Source organism: Fundulus heteroclitus, chromosome 11, assembly GCF_011125445.2.
Source record: "Fundulus heteroclitus isolate FHET01 chromosome 11, MU-UCD_Fhet_4.1, whole genome shotgun sequence".
Classification (NCBI taxonomy): domain Eukaryota; kingdom Metazoa; phylum Chordata; class Actinopteri; order Cyprinodontiformes; family Fundulidae; genus Fundulus; species Fundulus heteroclitus.
Genome location: NC_046371.1, coordinates 19,111,697 through 19,128,091, shown reverse-complemented (window position 1 = coordinate 19,128,091; position 16,395 = coordinate 19,111,697). Strand labels below are relative to the sequence as shown.

General features: G+C 41.0%; 1 protein-coding gene across 1 annotated transcript; it reads left to right on the top strand.

The window, feature by feature from the left end:
* Window positions 1–3,862: 3,862 nt before the first annotated feature.
* On the top strand, window positions 3,863–14,425 carry LOC105922892 (solute carrier family 46 member 3-like). The gene is made up of 6 exons (XM_012858823.3): window positions 3,863–3,947; window positions 4,240–4,459; window positions 7,696–8,575; window positions 12,215–12,298; window positions 12,586–12,742; window positions 13,847–14,425. Exons 2-6 carry the CDS (start codon window positions 4,265–4,267, stop codon window positions 13,995–13,997), a joined length of 1,467 nt encoding a protein of 488 aa, XP_012714277.2. The 5' UTR covers window positions 3,863–3,947; window positions 4,240–4,264; the 3' UTR covers window positions 13,998–14,425.
* Window positions 14,426–16,395: the final 1,970 nt, after the last annotated feature.

Sequence of the window (16,395 nt, the reverse complement as noted above, 5' to 3'; positions counted from 1 at the left end):
TTTAATTGCATTTCTTTGATTTTTGGAGGCACTTGCCGTTTCCTAAATTTCAAGTGTTTGTTCGTTATCCTGACATCACTATGTTTTATGGCCACGTTTTGATCAAAAATCCTGAAATAGTTTCCCTTTAAATAGTCTGTTACTAGTGTTATTATTAAATTTTCTGTCATTTAAGGGAATTTGATTCAGCTGTTTACTCAATTGTATTTTGGTCAGAGTAATTTGTTCTTTTGAATAGTGTAAATCATTTTGTATCAGTTTCAACAAAGCTGATTGTAGCTATTGCTTTACAGACCTTGTTATATTTATTTAACGAACTTTAATTATCAAATTAAAGTATTGAAAAATGAAATAAAAAAAATACCTTGTGCATCTAATATATCTGTGATAAAAACGATTCCCTCATTCCAATTTTGGATAATCAGCATTTTTTTCTATTTGCTGTAACGGCCCTATTGTTCCACAAGGTGGAGCTATGTGGCGTACAATTATGGGTAAACGCTAGCTTCCAATAATAAAGCACTTTCAGGCAATTTTGATACCCCAAAATTCCCCAAAAAAATTCCAAACCTCCAACTTTTTTGGTTTTGGGGATGTGAAAACATAAAGAATCCGATTTAGACAGAAAACATGGATTCAAAGGCAGTTGTTTTCAGGCCCCCTTTATTATATTCCTTAACACGTTTCTTGTTTTTTTAATGTAGTGTGTTTTATCTCGCCAGATAAATAGATAAATTATACCGTTTGGTTTTCTGATGTTATGTTGACTAACATGCAAAGAGTAACTGGGGTAAACCAATTTAGATAGACCTTGAGATTTTGACAGGATGTTACTTCCCAAAATAATTGAATTGAATTGAAATACTTTATTGTTCCCCGGGGGACACTTACTTTACAACAGAGTCCACAAAATTAACACACAATGAGCACTCACCCAAAAATAAAGAAAAAAAAAATAAAGACATGAAAACAACATTTAAAGGATAATATCAGAACTCTGGGCCGTACAGTTTATCAGGAATGATTTAAAAACCTAACAACCGAGGGAATAAAATACCCTGGATATCAGTTAGATCTTGCCTTATGGCACGAGCCTAAACTCAGAGTACAAAGGATGCTGAGGATCACTAAGGATTAATGTTGCTAGAATCAGCGATGAGGGCAAACTCCATTTCAGCTGGGGCACAGGAGTTCAAATATATCATGAACTGAGCACCAATGATATTCTATGTAAGAAGATCTCTATCAGTGAATATATAATAATGTTGTCCAATCAACTAACATACTCATCATATTATAACAATCAATTATAGTCATCAGCCATAAAACACATGATCATGGACATTTTGGTCTGGATTTGTTTTGCAAACTGGTCCTGTTGAAGTCACAAATACTCGCTTGCTCATGGTTTAGTGGATCAGTTGAAGCTAATACTGATATTAAACATGAGCATAAATTATTGCAATACTAGTTCTTACATGGTGATATTGTGTACTGAATGTTCTAATTACGTGAGTAAAACGTAAACGTTCAGACATGGCCATATACCACAGATCATTTATATGTGTAAAAGTGCTTGTTATTACAACTTACAAGATAGTAATCATATGAATATTTTGTGTAATATAGATAGATAGATAGATAGATAGATAGATAGATAGATAGATAGATAGATAGATAGATAGATAGATAGATAGATAGATAGATAGATAGATAGATAGATAGATAGATAGATAGATAGATAGATAGATAGATAGACTTTATTCCGGACTCATGGTCCAATAAATACATACATAAAAACATGAATAAATGGATAAGAAGGAGAAAAAAACACACAATACAAGTACCATTATCAATTAGATAGGTGCTTTAAGAAGGCAGGAATACCAGTGTCTCCACAACTTAGATTGGTATCGGATTGCACTACGTGTGGTGTCAGCAAGTGACAAGATAATATCATTGCCAGATGCATTTAACCTGCAGATAAACTTATACATTAACTTTCTTAAAACAGCTTGTAGGGTATTGACTCTTGCTGTGACAAACATCTCACTCACACTAGACCATCTTGGCCGTTTTAAAAGTACCCGCAAAGCATCATTATAGGCCACCTGCAGCCTTTGCAGGTTGGTTTTTCTATAAGTAGACCACAGGTGAGCAGTGTACAGAGAGGTACAATATGCATTAAACAGTTCCACTTTGACTTCATCAGTACATGCACCAAATTTACGTGCAAGGGTATTAGCTTGAGCATACAACATTCTACATTGTCTATAGATATCATCATCGTCTGACAGATTTTCTGTGATGATGTGCCCAAGATACTTGGTTTTGTTTGTAACACCCAGCACAGCATTTGACAGCCGAAAATCTGGAAACGCGATAGATTTTTCTTCTTTAGTCCTACAGATCATGACCACACTTTTAGATGGATTGTACTTAATGTCGTGTTCCAGACCATACTCAGAGCAGATGTTAAGTAATTGCTGTAACCCAGCAGTACTTGGACTAAATATTACTAAATCATCTGCATACATCAGGTGATTCAGTACAGAGTTACCAGCCACACAACCAGTGTTACAAGCTCTCAACTTGGTTGACAGTTCGTCCAGATACAAATTAAAGAGAACTGGGGATAAAATCCCGCCCTGCCTCACCCCATTACTAACTTTGAAAGGATCTGAGACACAGCCCCCCCCCCCCCCATTTAATCTGTAGTGTTTGTTGAGCATACCAATGATTCAAAATACGAACGATATATCTACATCTGATTAAATTAATTTAATAAAAAAGTGCAGTTAAATTTTTTTAGCATCTGGAGGTGTATCCACTTTCCTTGTAGGTTATATGCAGTGCTCGGAGTCTTAGGTGGCGTAATGGCCATATTAGGCAGGGTATTTCCGAGCCAATATGATGGAATCAAATATTTTATCCCTGAAACCGCGTTTTCTCCTAATTCTCCTATTTCAGGGTCTCTTCCGTGCCAACGCATCCACCACGCAGCTTTATGCATGAGTGTGTTTGACCATTTACAGCATTTAAAGTATTTGCCGCAGACCTTGTCACAGTAATCTGTTAATCTGTGGAACACGTAACCCCGGGGATCATCGGGGACAGGAGTGTGATGGTTGAAAACCCCCCGATAAAATATGAGGACTTTTATTTAAGATTTGAATTGGCTTGTGGGCCTTTTTATTTATTTATTTGAAAGGTCATTTGTATACGTATGATGAAGTCGATCTATGATTAAATTCTGATAAATTAAACGTCTGAAAGGAACCGAAGTTTGGCTGCAATTCACTACTTTACCATCTGCGTCGCTCATTTCCCCTTTCTCCAAAACGAGCGTGGGTCAGAGTCGCCGTGAGGACCGCACATTTTGCCATCAAGTTTTTTTTTTTTTTTTTTTTTTTTTTTTTTTTTTTTTTTTTTTTTTTTATATGGATTCCAACTTTTGCGCGTAAAGTGGCGTACGCACCTTTCATGCCCTAATTTGTGCGTAAGCAAGTTTGAGACTCCTGGTCTGGTCCTTCGAAGGATGCAGCCCAGATCTCACGGAAGAGCATAACAAAAATATAAGAGGCGTGTAAAAACATGCAAATACTTGCAAAAAAATAAATAAAAAATAAGATGATAAAATAAAATAAAAAATAAGTAGGCCTACTTGCCGGCAAAACCCAGTAAACGATACGGTAAAGCTGCAGACGCACGTATGTAAACTGTAATTATGAATGAAATGAATGAATGAAACCTGCCTTCAGATGGAGAATAACCCGCATCCAGTTGCGGCAGATTTGCAAACCTCTCCTCCACCCAAATTAGACCGGAGGCGGGGTAACCGCTTTACAATCACCCACAACAAGAGAAGCAGGCTTTCCGTAGACGCAGCAGTGTGAGGAAGTTATTACCGAGCAGTAACATGATCAGATCGCCTATCTACTAAGCAGGTAAGCTTCAGCTTCAAAATCCAGGGCGGTAACCATCATGTGTTGAGGGGATCACCATAGGGTTGCAACTCAAAAGCAACTCCATGTTTCAGAAACTGTCTCGACATTTGCCAGATGTCACTTTTCCAACATGCTGTTTACTGCTACTTCCTGGTTATCTTTGTTCATGTGCCACTTAAATAAATAAATAAATAAATAAATAAACAAACGGATAGTATAAGATCAGTCCATCAACTCCTGGGTCACTACCATTCATCTCTAAATATCTTGTGTTCTCATCCTGCTTTTTCAGGGACCTTGTTTTTAACGGCCTCAGGATGAAGCGCCTTTACCTGGTGGAGCCAGTGGTGGCTCTGTATGCTTTTAGCTACTTTCTCATCTACCCGCTTGTGCCGCAGTACGTGTACAGGAGGCTTTGGGAGCAGCTGACCCACACCCCCTATCCTGTGTCCGACAACACCTCCAGATGTGCACCGAGCAACAGCAGCAGCAACCACACCGACTTCCATAAGGTTAGTTCAGCATCTAAGGATGCATCCACCCCTGGAGTTCTGTCAAACAATGTTATGCGGAGAAAACTTTAATTGGTTTTGCAAATAAAGCTGTGGTTCTGTTCACAGTAAACAGAGGATAGATTTACGGTAATACCTACACCAATAATATCTTATTTAATGTTTAACTTCAGACAATGTGGCTATTATGTTATTCCAATAAATAAACGTTTTAATGAGTTTGCAATCTCCCAAAACAGTTCAATTTTAAACGGATCAGAAGAAGCATGCGTTCTTGGACTAGAAATATTTTGCATTCAACCATAACATTTTAAAATAAAACTAAGAAACGAAACACGTTCACAATGGAATAACCTGCTTTTAACTATCAGCTGCTCTGACTTCCCCTGCATACCAGTGGATCTTTGCTCCTCTTGTTTTTACTCAAGAAAAACCTTAATTTTTCTCAAGTTCACCCATATTTATTACTGGTGCTGTAAGACCAAGGTCTGAAAAGTTAAAACGCTCTAACATGTTTGTCGTACTGTGCCTAGGGCCAAAAAGCAGTTTTAAAAAGATGTCAGATGGAATACAAAGTGCCTCCAGTCACCAAAAACATGTAAAGTCATGATCTGAAGACGGAAGGAGTGCCGCCCATCACTTTTCTTAAGGGGAACTAAAACTGTGTTGCAAGCAGCATGTCTTCTAAGCATGTGATTGCAGGCTGACTACAGGAGCAGATAGCCCCACTATTTCCCTGTTAATAATCAGTGTAAACTAAAATCAGTCAATTAACTATATAGATCTATAAAGATTTAGTGTGGAAAAGAAGCACAGAATTATGTAGCCGATTACAGAGTTTGGTCTGAAGGACTGGGGAAAATCCTTTAGTTCAATGGGAATGATGAGGCGTCACCAGATGAGCGCTAAAACTATAATCACTAATGCTAAAAAGGAATAAAATGATAACCCTAAAACTAGATAAATGATTAATGAATAAATAAATCTAAAATAATAATTAAGCATTTGAAAATGTTGTTAATACAAATAAAATAGGACTTAAAATATTAATTTAACTGCACAACTGGTATGCATTTTTTATACGACAATGAAACAAAAACATAGTTGACATGAAATTATTCAAAAATCAACAAGGAGCCAAACTAAAATTGCAGTCTTTGAAGTTAGGATTTAAATGTCTTAATTACTTGGAGTCAAATAAAAAGATACTTCTTAACTTTACTTTTATGAAACATCAACGCTCTCTTCACCCTAAGGATGGCAAAATGTTACCTGTGACTACATTTTGCAGGTGGCTAGTCTATATTTTTGGCTTATTAATGTATTTAAAATATAATAAATGTCATAGATGACATAAGTTTAACTATATTAAACAGTGTATGAGTTTAGCAGCAGTGGAAATAACTGTGGTTTTTCTGTTGTGAAAAAAAGAAATTGCATTATATTTCACATTTTTTAAGTTTGGTGTACATAGCTTAAAAATGAGAATCTTACTGGGCCCAACATGCCTTGTTGGGATATCATAGTGTCACTGTCTACTATATAACAGCGAAGCGGAGCCACACAAAGAAAATCCAGGAGCTTTTCCATGATGCCAGCAACACCAGGAGCATGTGAAAAGGCATACAGGCGATCACTGAATACAACATGCCCCCCCCCCCCCCCGGTGGGTGAAGTTGATGCTGACTTCCTTAACAAACTAAATAACTTCTTTGGGAGGTTTGAGGCACTAAACAGCACTCCAGCAGTGAAGGTTGTTCCCCATCAGGAAGAGGAGGTACTCTGCCTTGACACCGCTGATGTGTGGAAGACTCTGAGGAGAGTCAACCCGCGGAAGGCCCCAGGCCCCGACAACATACCTGGGCTGGTGCTCAAGGAGTGTGCAGGTCAGCTGGCTGGTGTCCTCACAGACATTTTTAACACCTCGCTGGACCAAGCCACAGCGCCAGCATGCTTCAAGTCTGCCTCCATCATTCCGGTGCCGAAGAAACCTCAAGTCACCTGTTTCAACGACTACTGGCCTGTTGCACTGACTCCCATCATGATGAAGTGCTTTCAAAGGCTGGTAAAGGAACACATTGTCTCCAGTCTCCCCCCAACACTCGACCCGTTCCAGTTTGCCTACCGGCGGAACCGCTCCACTGAGGACGCCATCTCCTTCGCTCTTCACCTGAGCCTGGCACACCTGGAGGAGAAGAACACGCACGTGCGGATGCTGTTCCTGGACTTCAGTACAGCGTTTAACACCATCATCCCACAGCACCTGTTAGTAAAGCTAGAACATCTGGGCTTTAGCACACCCCTTCGCAACTGGCTGCTAGACCTCCTCACCAACAGACCTCAGTCGGTCCGGGTCGGTCAGAACACCTTTAATGTCATCACCCTCAGCACGGGCTCCCCTCAGGGCTGCGTCCTGAGAATCAGAGACAACAGTCGGATCCTGAACGTGGAGAAGACAAAGGAGATCATCGTCGACTTCAGGAAGAACCGGCCTCACCACGCTCCACTGCTCATCAACAGCTCAGCTGTGGAGGTGGTCAGCAGCACCAAGTTCCTGGGGGTGCACATCACGGACAACCTCACCTGGTCTGTGAACACTACGTCACTGGTGAAGAGGGCACAGAAGCGCCTGTACTTCCTGCGGAGGATAAGGAGAGCCCACCTACCCCCACCCATCCTCACGACCCTCTACAGAAGCACCCTAGAGAGCATTCTGACCAGCTGTCTCTCTGTGTGGTGTGGAGGCTGCAGGTCCACCAGGTTCTACAAAAACGTTTTCCCTGTTGCCATCAGACTGTTGAACTGCTGAACTATAAACTGGACTCTGCGCCACATTTGCACATTTGCATCACTGCATCTCTATCTAGCATTACAAATGCTGCCGAACTTTTAGTCTCTAAATGCATTTTTGCACAAATGCCTTTTTGCACCATCATTTCTACACATACAAATGGTTTAAATATTCTCCTGTACAATGTGATTGCACACTGTTTTTTTCTCCTGCATTGTTTACATTTCAATTGTTTACATTTTAATCACTGCTGCACTTTATACTGTAATTTACAAGCTGTATGCAACGAAATTTCGTTCTGTATGCACTCTGTAAATACAAAATGACAAAGTTGTCTAAGTCTAAGTTTAAGTCTATATTTGAGTTTGATTTGATTACTAACTTCATTCTCTTTGAAAAAAAATATTTTTATTCTAACTTATTTTTTATCTGTCTGTTCTTCCAGGACGTGCAGAAGCAGGCGTCTCTTTTCTCCCTTTACTCAGAGGTCCTCTCCGCCATCCCGTCTCTGATCATCACCCTTGTGTTGGTCACCTATAGTGACCGGGGAGGACGCAAAATCAGCATCATCATGCCTCTGATCGGCACGCTGATCTATGCGGCCGCCTTCCTGATCGTGTCCTTCTTTGAGCTCAACATCTACCTCCTCATTGGCGCTTCGTTCCTCAGCTCTTTGTTCGGGGATATCATCACCTTCCTGGGGGGCTGTTTTGCCTACATAGCGGACTTGTGCCACGACGACCGGCAGAAGACGCTGCGCATTGCTGGAGTGGATCTGATGATTGGTCTGTTGTCTGGCGTTGCTGCAATATCTGCAGGTTACTTCCTAAGAGATGCAGGCTTTAACTGGCCTTTCCTCACTTCGGCTCTGTGCCAGTGTTTGATCCTAATCTATGCAGTGTTTATCCTAGAGGAGACAGTGAAAAAGACCCCTGTTGATGGCAGTAATTTAGACAGGCCTCAGCGCCCTGTATTGACACAGTTGGTCTTTGGGCTGTACCAGATCCTTGCAAGGGCGACCCCCAGGTGTAAAAGAGTCTTGGTCCTCCTGCTTTTCATCTTCACCAGCTACAGCTTCGCCTACCTTGGAGGCACATCATTGGTGACGCTGTACGAGCTAAATGAGCCTCTGTGCTGGACTGAGATTCTGATTGGCTATGGCTCAGCACTGTCCACCATGGTGTTCCTGACCAGTTTTGCGGGAGTATCAGTGTTCACATACTGTGGTGTTCCAAAAATGCTCATCGTCATGCTGGGGATCCTATCTGCTGTGTTGGGATTCATCATGGTGGCGTTTGCAAAGACAACAGCGCTGATGTTTCTAGGTGAGTATAAGCTGCTGAGCAATCATTTATTTAATTACATGGATGGACTGTATTAACCTAACGCTCGCCAGTTCCGCCTAACTAAGCTAGGCGGAGCGACATACGTCTGGCGAGCGTTAGGTTAGGACTGTATATCTCTCTCTAACTCTCCTGCTCTCTCTCTCTCTCTCTCTCTCTCTCTCTCTCTCTCTCTCTCTCTCTCTCTCTCTCTATATATATATATATATATATATATATATATATATATATATATATGAATTTCTCCGTCTGTCTGTCTGTCTGTCTGTCTTTTTCATTTGTCTTAAAAATGTAATATTGGAATATAATAAGAAACTGTCCATTTCTTATTATACCGTTTTGTGGTGGAGGGGTTTGAGTCTCCCAATGACCCTAGGCGCCATGGTGTCAGGGGCTTTATGCCTCTAGTAGGGTTTCCCAAGGCGTCTGCCTAGGTGAGGGACCAGACAAAGAGCAGCCCAAAGACCCGTTATGATGAATAAGACAAATGGAGGTGGTGTTCCCTTGCCCGGACACGGGTCACCGGGGCACCCCTCTGGAGCCAGGCCTGGAGGTGGGGCACGCTGGTGAGTGCCTGGTGGCCAGGCCTTTACCCGCTGAGCCCGGCTGGACACAGCCCGAAGAGGAGACATGGGTCCCCACTCCAATGGGCTCACCACCTGTCGGAGGGGCCAAAGGGGTCGGATGCGTTGTGTAATGGTTGGCAGTTGAGGGTGGGGACCTTGGCATTCTGATCCTCAGCTGAAGAAGCTGGCTCTTGGGATGTAGAATGTCACCTCTCTGGTGGGGAAGGAGCCTGAGCTAGTGCGCAAGGTTGAGAGGTTCTGGCTAGAGAGAGTCAGACTTACCTTGACGTATGGTTCTGACTCTGGAACCAGTCTGCTTGAGAGGGGTTGGACATTCTTCCACTCTGGAGTTGCCCCTGGTGAGAGGCGGAGTGGGCATACTTGTTGCCCCTCATCTTGATGCCTGTACGTTAGGGTTTACCACAGAGAATGAGAGGATGGCCTCCCTCCGCATACGTGTGGGGATGGGTTCTGACTATTGTTTGTGCTTATGCACCAAACAGCAGTCCAGATTCCCCACCCTTTTTGGAGTCCTTGTTCTTCTGGGAGACTTCAACACTCACGTGGGCAATGCCAGTGAGACCTGGAGGTGTGGTTGGGAGGAACTCGAGTGGTGTCCTGTTGTTGGACTTCTGTGCTCGTCATGGATTGTCCATGACAAACACCATGTTCAAGCATAAGGGTGTCCATATATGATCTTGGCACCAGGACACCCCAGGCCGTAGTCCAACGATCAACTTTGTTGTTGTTTCATCTGATCTGCGGCAGCATGTCTTGGACACGGGTAGACGTGTGTCGGTGGGCGGAATAGTTTGAAGACCTCCTTAATCCCACCAACACGTCTTCCATTGAGGAAGCAGAGCCTAGGGACTCTGGGTCGGGTTCTCCCATCTCTGGTGCTGAGGTCACTGAGGTGGTTAAAAAGCTCCTTGGTGGCAAAGCACGGGGGTGGAGGAGATTTGCCCTGAGTACCTTAAGGCTCTGGATGTTGTGGGGCTGTGTTAGTTAACGTGACTCTGCAACATTATGTGGTCATCAGTTCCCCTGGATTGGCAGACTGGGGTGGTGGTTCCCATATTTAAAAAGAGGGACTGGAGGGTCTGTTCCAACTACAGAAGAATCACTCTCTTAAGCCTCCCTGGTAAGGTCTATTCCGAGGTTCTGGAAAGAAGGGTCCATCGGGTTGTCGGATCTCGGGTTTAGGAAGAGCAGTATGGTTTTTTTCCTTGCCGTGGAACACTGGATCAGCTCTACACCCTCAACAGGATCCTGGAGGGTGCATGGGAGTTTGCCCAACCAGTCTACATGTTCTTTGTGGATCTGGAGAAGGCATTCGACCGTGTCTCGCTGGGGCTCCTGTGGGGGGTACTCCGGAAGTATGGAGTACCGGACCCTTTAATAAGGGCTGTCAGGTCTCTGTACGACCGGTGTCAGAGTCTGGTCCGCATTGCCGGCAGTAAGTCAGACTAATTTCCAGTGAGAGCTGGATTCTGCCAAGGTTTCTCTTTGTCGCCGATTCTGTTCATAACTTTTTTGGACTGAATTTCGAGGCACAGCCAAGGTGTTGAGGGGATCTGTTTTTGTAGCCTTAGGATCGCATCTCTGCTATTCGTGGATAATGTGGTTCTATTGGCTTCATCAGGGCGTGATCTACAGCTCTCACTGGAGCAGGTCGCAGCTGAGTGTGAAGCAGCCGCGATGAGAATCAGTCCCTTCAAATCCGAGACCATGGTCTTGAGCCAGAAAAGGGTAGAGTGCCTTCTCCGCGTTGGGGAGGATGTGCTGCCCCTAGTGGAGGAGTTTAAGTATCTTGGGGTCTTGTTCACAAATGAGGGGAGATGGAGCAGAAGATCGACAGGTGGATTGGTCCCGCGTCTGCTGTGAAGCGGGCGCTGTACCGATCCGTTGTGGTGAAGTGAAAGCTGAGCCAAGAGGCAAAGCTCTCGATTTACCGGTCGATCTACGTTCCTACCCTCATCTATGGTCACGAGCTTTGGGTCGTGACCGAAATAATGAGATCCCGGATACAAGCGGGCAAAATGAGTTTTCTCCGTAGTGTGTCTGGGCTCTCCCTTAGAGATAGGGTGAGGAGCTCAGTCATCCGGGGAGGACTCAGAGTAGAGCCGCTGCTCCTCCACGTCGAGAGGAGCCAGTTGAGGTGGCTCTGGCATCTGGTTTAGGATCCCTCCTGGACGCCTCCTGGGTCAGGTGTTCTGGGCACGTCCCACCGGGAGGAGACCCAGAGGGAGACCCAGGACACGCTGGAGATTTCTTGGCTGGCCTGGGAACGCCTTGGGATTCCCCTGGCGGAGCTGGCCCAAGTGGCCGGGGAAAGGGACGTCTGGGACTCCCTACTGAAGCTGCTACCCCCACGACCCGCCCCCGCATAAGCGGAAGAGATTGGATGGATGGACTAAGAAACTGCTTTTTGAGTTTTTATTAGCTGAAAGCCTTTATCATTGAAATATGCGTAAGGAAACAATAGGGATATAAATTTCTGTGTAATATTACTACATATTAAATTATAATATAGTTTCCCATTGAATTAAATTACAAGAATAAATATACTTTTTGCTAATGTTGAAATTAATTAAGATGCAACTGTCATATGATTTGCAAAAAGTTTTTTTTATAATAGGCATATAGACATTTTATGTACAGTTGACTTAACTATATAGTACACATAGTATAGATCTGAAATGGATTTTAAATATTTGACATTCATACAACAGACAAATTGTCACCACAAACATCACAGGGTAGTCTCCCTGGTTACAGACTGACAGTAAGTTTATAGGCCTGTCAGGTGGAAAAGCTACTGAGTTTACTGGGTCTTTTATTAGATGACTAAGATGTAAGCTGTAAGCTTAATTATGACGTCTTATCTCTGCTTTGTTTGTTTTAGATATATTACTGCCAGGGGGCTTATTATGAAAGACATAAAGGTTGAAACTCAACCGCTGCAGCTCAGAAACATTGATTTCCATCACTAATTATGTGCATGACGTTGCATAACAGCTTCTCTAAGATTTCTGGTATTTTTTGTTCATGGCAGTGAGAATCCCTATGCTTCTGTGCATCATGCCTTTCCCTGTTCTGCGCTCGGTGATGTCAAAGATCGTCTCCAAGTCTGAGCAGGGTGAGTGATTTTAGGACATGAACCATGGAGCCTTATAGGGTGGGGAGTGGGGCGTCAGGACAAGTCCAAGGGCCCCTGACCTACAGGGGCTGCCATGTTAAATGGCATGTTAAATTGGAGTAAGAGTCCACTAATGTGTGTCTCTCCTCAATGTTTCAGCATACACTTGAAAAACAAAACACTTAAAGATTCTATGTAACCTGGAAGTTAAAGCAGTTGAAGAAACATAACATTTTGAGTCCAGTTGTCACTGTCATAACATAAAGTCGCTTTTTTTGTTTCGTCAGGTGCCCTGTTTGCTTCTCTTTCCTTTCTGGAGAGTTTATTTAGTAAGGCTGGATCTGGAGCTTTCAACAGTATCTATGCTGCCACAGTAGGGTGGTACCCTGGTTTTGCCTTCCTCTTAGCCGCGGGACTCCTCATCATTCCTTTATCTTCCCTTGGGTAAGTTAATTTGTCTAGTGTTAAGGTGATAAAAAAAAAAAAATTGACTTTGCAGTGAGCTCAATATTTACTCGGAGGCCGAAACAGCTGCCAGCTAAAGCATGTGTGACAGGATTATGACCTAAACTGATCAATGTTTACTCTTACTAAGGCTCTGAGCCCCATATATCAGCAAACTATCTAGTAAAAATAATTATTTACATTTGTGACATCAGCTAACAGACAATCTCACCTGCTGGGATCTAGATTAACCCAATAATTGCAATTTTGACGATATTATTTATAACAATAATCGTAATCATCATGTTTAACTTTATTCATAGCACACTTTATATTTACTATAAAATCTCAAAGTGCTGCAGTCAATAAAAAAATCTATATAATTAAAACAGGATCAATAAAATGCAGATAAAATACACTAGCAAAAGTAACAAGTCCAATAAAAGCGATGAAAAAAAACAAAACAGGACAAGACATTCAAGAGATCATTAAAACATTGGTTTTCAAGCCTGTTTTAAAGCATGTCACAGTCTGCGGCATGTGTCAGAAACATTGCTACCCAGATTAAGGTGCAGATGGCACGTGTAAAACACGTATGACCGAAGCTCTTCCCCTGGGACGTGTGTGTCTTAGCGTGTACGAAGAGTTGGGCATAGAGACCATGGGCAAGCCTGATAGAAGTGTCTTAAAACCAAAAACCGCAAGAGTAGTCCAATTAGGCTTTCATTTGATTCTTACATGAAGCAAATTTATATTTTCCTAATTGATTTCATATATAAAAACAATTGGAAAAATATTTACATCACTTCCCATCTCCTTTACAATTATGCACTACATTGTGTGGGTTCATCAGACACAATTCAAATAAAATCCACTAATGTTTATGGTCGTATGAATACTTTTGCAAAGCACTGCAAAGAGGATTGAAGCTTTCTGTCCTGTTGAACCAAAGGATGTGTTGCTGACTGCTGTTAAACTGAGAAATCAAAGTAATACTGCTTAGTCAGTGTGGGAGCTATAGCGTGAAATATAACCAATTTTAGCTGGAATTGGTAATGTGTGTTTTTTTTTTTTCTCCTCTGTTCTACTTTTGGGAACTTGTAGGGCCGTGGCTTTTATTGGATTGGATGTCACCACCGAACCCAGAAAGGCAGAAGATCCAACCTCCGAGGAGGACGGCCGGGCCGAGAACGATAACGACACCAGTCCTCTCTTCATCGTTTCTTCTATCAACGCCTCAGCTGCACCTTGTTAGCTTATTTATCTTTCAAGTATGGCAGTAACTAACACATTCAGTTTTCTGGGTTGTTACCACAAATAACATTTTAATTTTTTGTTATTAACTAACTGGTTTTGATGCAGTGCTTCTTCTTGAAGGAACTTTGTTTCCTAATTAGCAACCAGGTTTTATTACTGAAAACAGATCTCATTTAATTAAAAAAGTCATTTAATTGCAATAAATATGTTAAGAAGAAGAAGGTAAGCTTCATCTTTCTCAGGGCAATACATGTGTGTAGGTTTATTAAAGATGTATAGTTATTTCTAAAACTTCTGGTAGATCAATGTGTGGTGTAATTAGCTGTTTGATAATTTTGCATCATTTCCTTGTGGTCTCTGCGTCGTGTCCTTTCAGCGTGTTACAATTTTTAACTTTTCATTGTTAATGGTTTTTGAACCATTATTATTTTGAAAACTTTTTTTGAAACTTTTCAAACTAATGCCTTTCTGCACCATTATCTTTGCACGACAAACATGGTTGAACATTCTTCTGCACACTTTTTTAAAAAACTGTTTTTCTCCTGCACTGTTACATTCTTATCACTGCTGCACTTTAAATTGTAATGTTATTTTATTTCAATTGCAATCTCATTACATTGTTGTAAGCTGTATGCAACAAAATTTTGTTTTGTATGCATTCTGTGCATAAAAAATGACAATAAAGTTTGTCTAAGTCTAAATCTAAATCCAAGGATTTATTTTGTTTGGTTGGCCATTTTGCTAGTCCTATGGTACTGCCAGATGTTGTAGAACAACATGTGTCTGCTCCCATCGCAAAAATCCTATTTAGGCTCAAAAAGGGCTAAGTAAACACTATCAGGACGATCGCTTGGTGTATATTGTTTTATTTGAAGATATAAATGTGTTTTTTGTGTTTTCTTTTAATTGTGAAAAGTGACTCGTCCCCTTGGAGAATGGCTTGATTAATTAATTTATGTAGAGCAGAAAAGGGCCTGACAGGGTAATTTGATAAGTTCTGATGTTTTTTTTTTAGGTATTTACATTGTGTTAAATTAGGCTTTTTTGAAAAAATATTTGTATAAAATGCTACTTCATTTGTTACTTACTGTCTGTCTCCTAGTTTTTTGTTATAATTAGATGTGAAACTATGAAAAAAATCGAAACAATTAAAGCGTCAACAATTCTATCAGGGAAGAAGGAGTTAAAAGGGAAACAAACCTTTCAGTTTAAAACTCGTATCTATGTTCAAGAACTAGGGTGTTTATGGAAATTAAGGATGTCATTTCATTTGTTTTAATCCTTTTCTGAAGAAGACTTGATTAGGAGAGCACTTGATTGGTGACTGAAAACACCAGTAATTGAATGCCATTAACTGACAGTAGGAATTAACTAAATATGTTGGGGTTTTGTTTTATATTGGAAATGGTGGCTGTGGACGGAAAACTGCCACAGGGGAAGTACAATGCTAATGTACACATAAATTGGGTATGACACAGATTCATTAATTCAATATCTATTTTTTAATATTGTATTTTCTCATTCTTTCAACATGGAATACAATCTGTAGAGCTCAACTTTAGCTCTAGTGGACACAATAAGAAAAGGGAATATACCACAGAACTGATCCCCTGATGCCAAATGTTACCAAAATGTGGAAATTGACTGCAGCACTTCATCGGTCCAAGGTTAAGTTGAGGAAATCAAACTTCTATATAAAAAAGAACTTTATATTAGATAATGTATCCTGATAAAATGAATGTATGACACAGTTGTTTGTTTTCTAATCATACCTCAACATCTTTCTGTGTTTACCTGTTTGCCTGTTTGTTTTTGTCCGTTTTTTTTATTTCTTTAATTTTGTCCACAAGAAGTAATCATGCTTCGACATTTGTTTGTGTTCAAAGGTTCTGCAGGTTTGTTTTTGTCAGTTGTTCTCTGTTTGCTAAGATTACAGCTGTTGCCAGATATACTTTACAGGGGCACATGCTCCAGCATTCATTTTTTTTTGCCTCAAGTCAAATCCATCCATCCATCCATTGAGACTGTTAAACAACAAAGTGCCTTAACATCCCCTTTGAAACCTTACAAGAAAGTTTCTTAGAAGCACAACATTGATTAAAAAAAACCCTAACAAACAAAAAAAAAAAAAAAAAAATATACACATGAGAATGTATTGTGAAACCAGTTAGTTTTTCAAACTCTACTTTAAATGTTTCAGAAAAAATAACAAAACATAATATAGTTCTGAAAACCTAAAGCCAGTGTTTTAGGTAATACATTTATGAAGAAATTAGGTAACAACCTTTTTTAAATTTTTTTAAAAAAAGTCTACGTATATCTTCATTTGCCATTTAGTTTAACTGTCTTTAGTGCATAATGTTGACAGACTCACTCAGCTAAAATATGTTTTTATT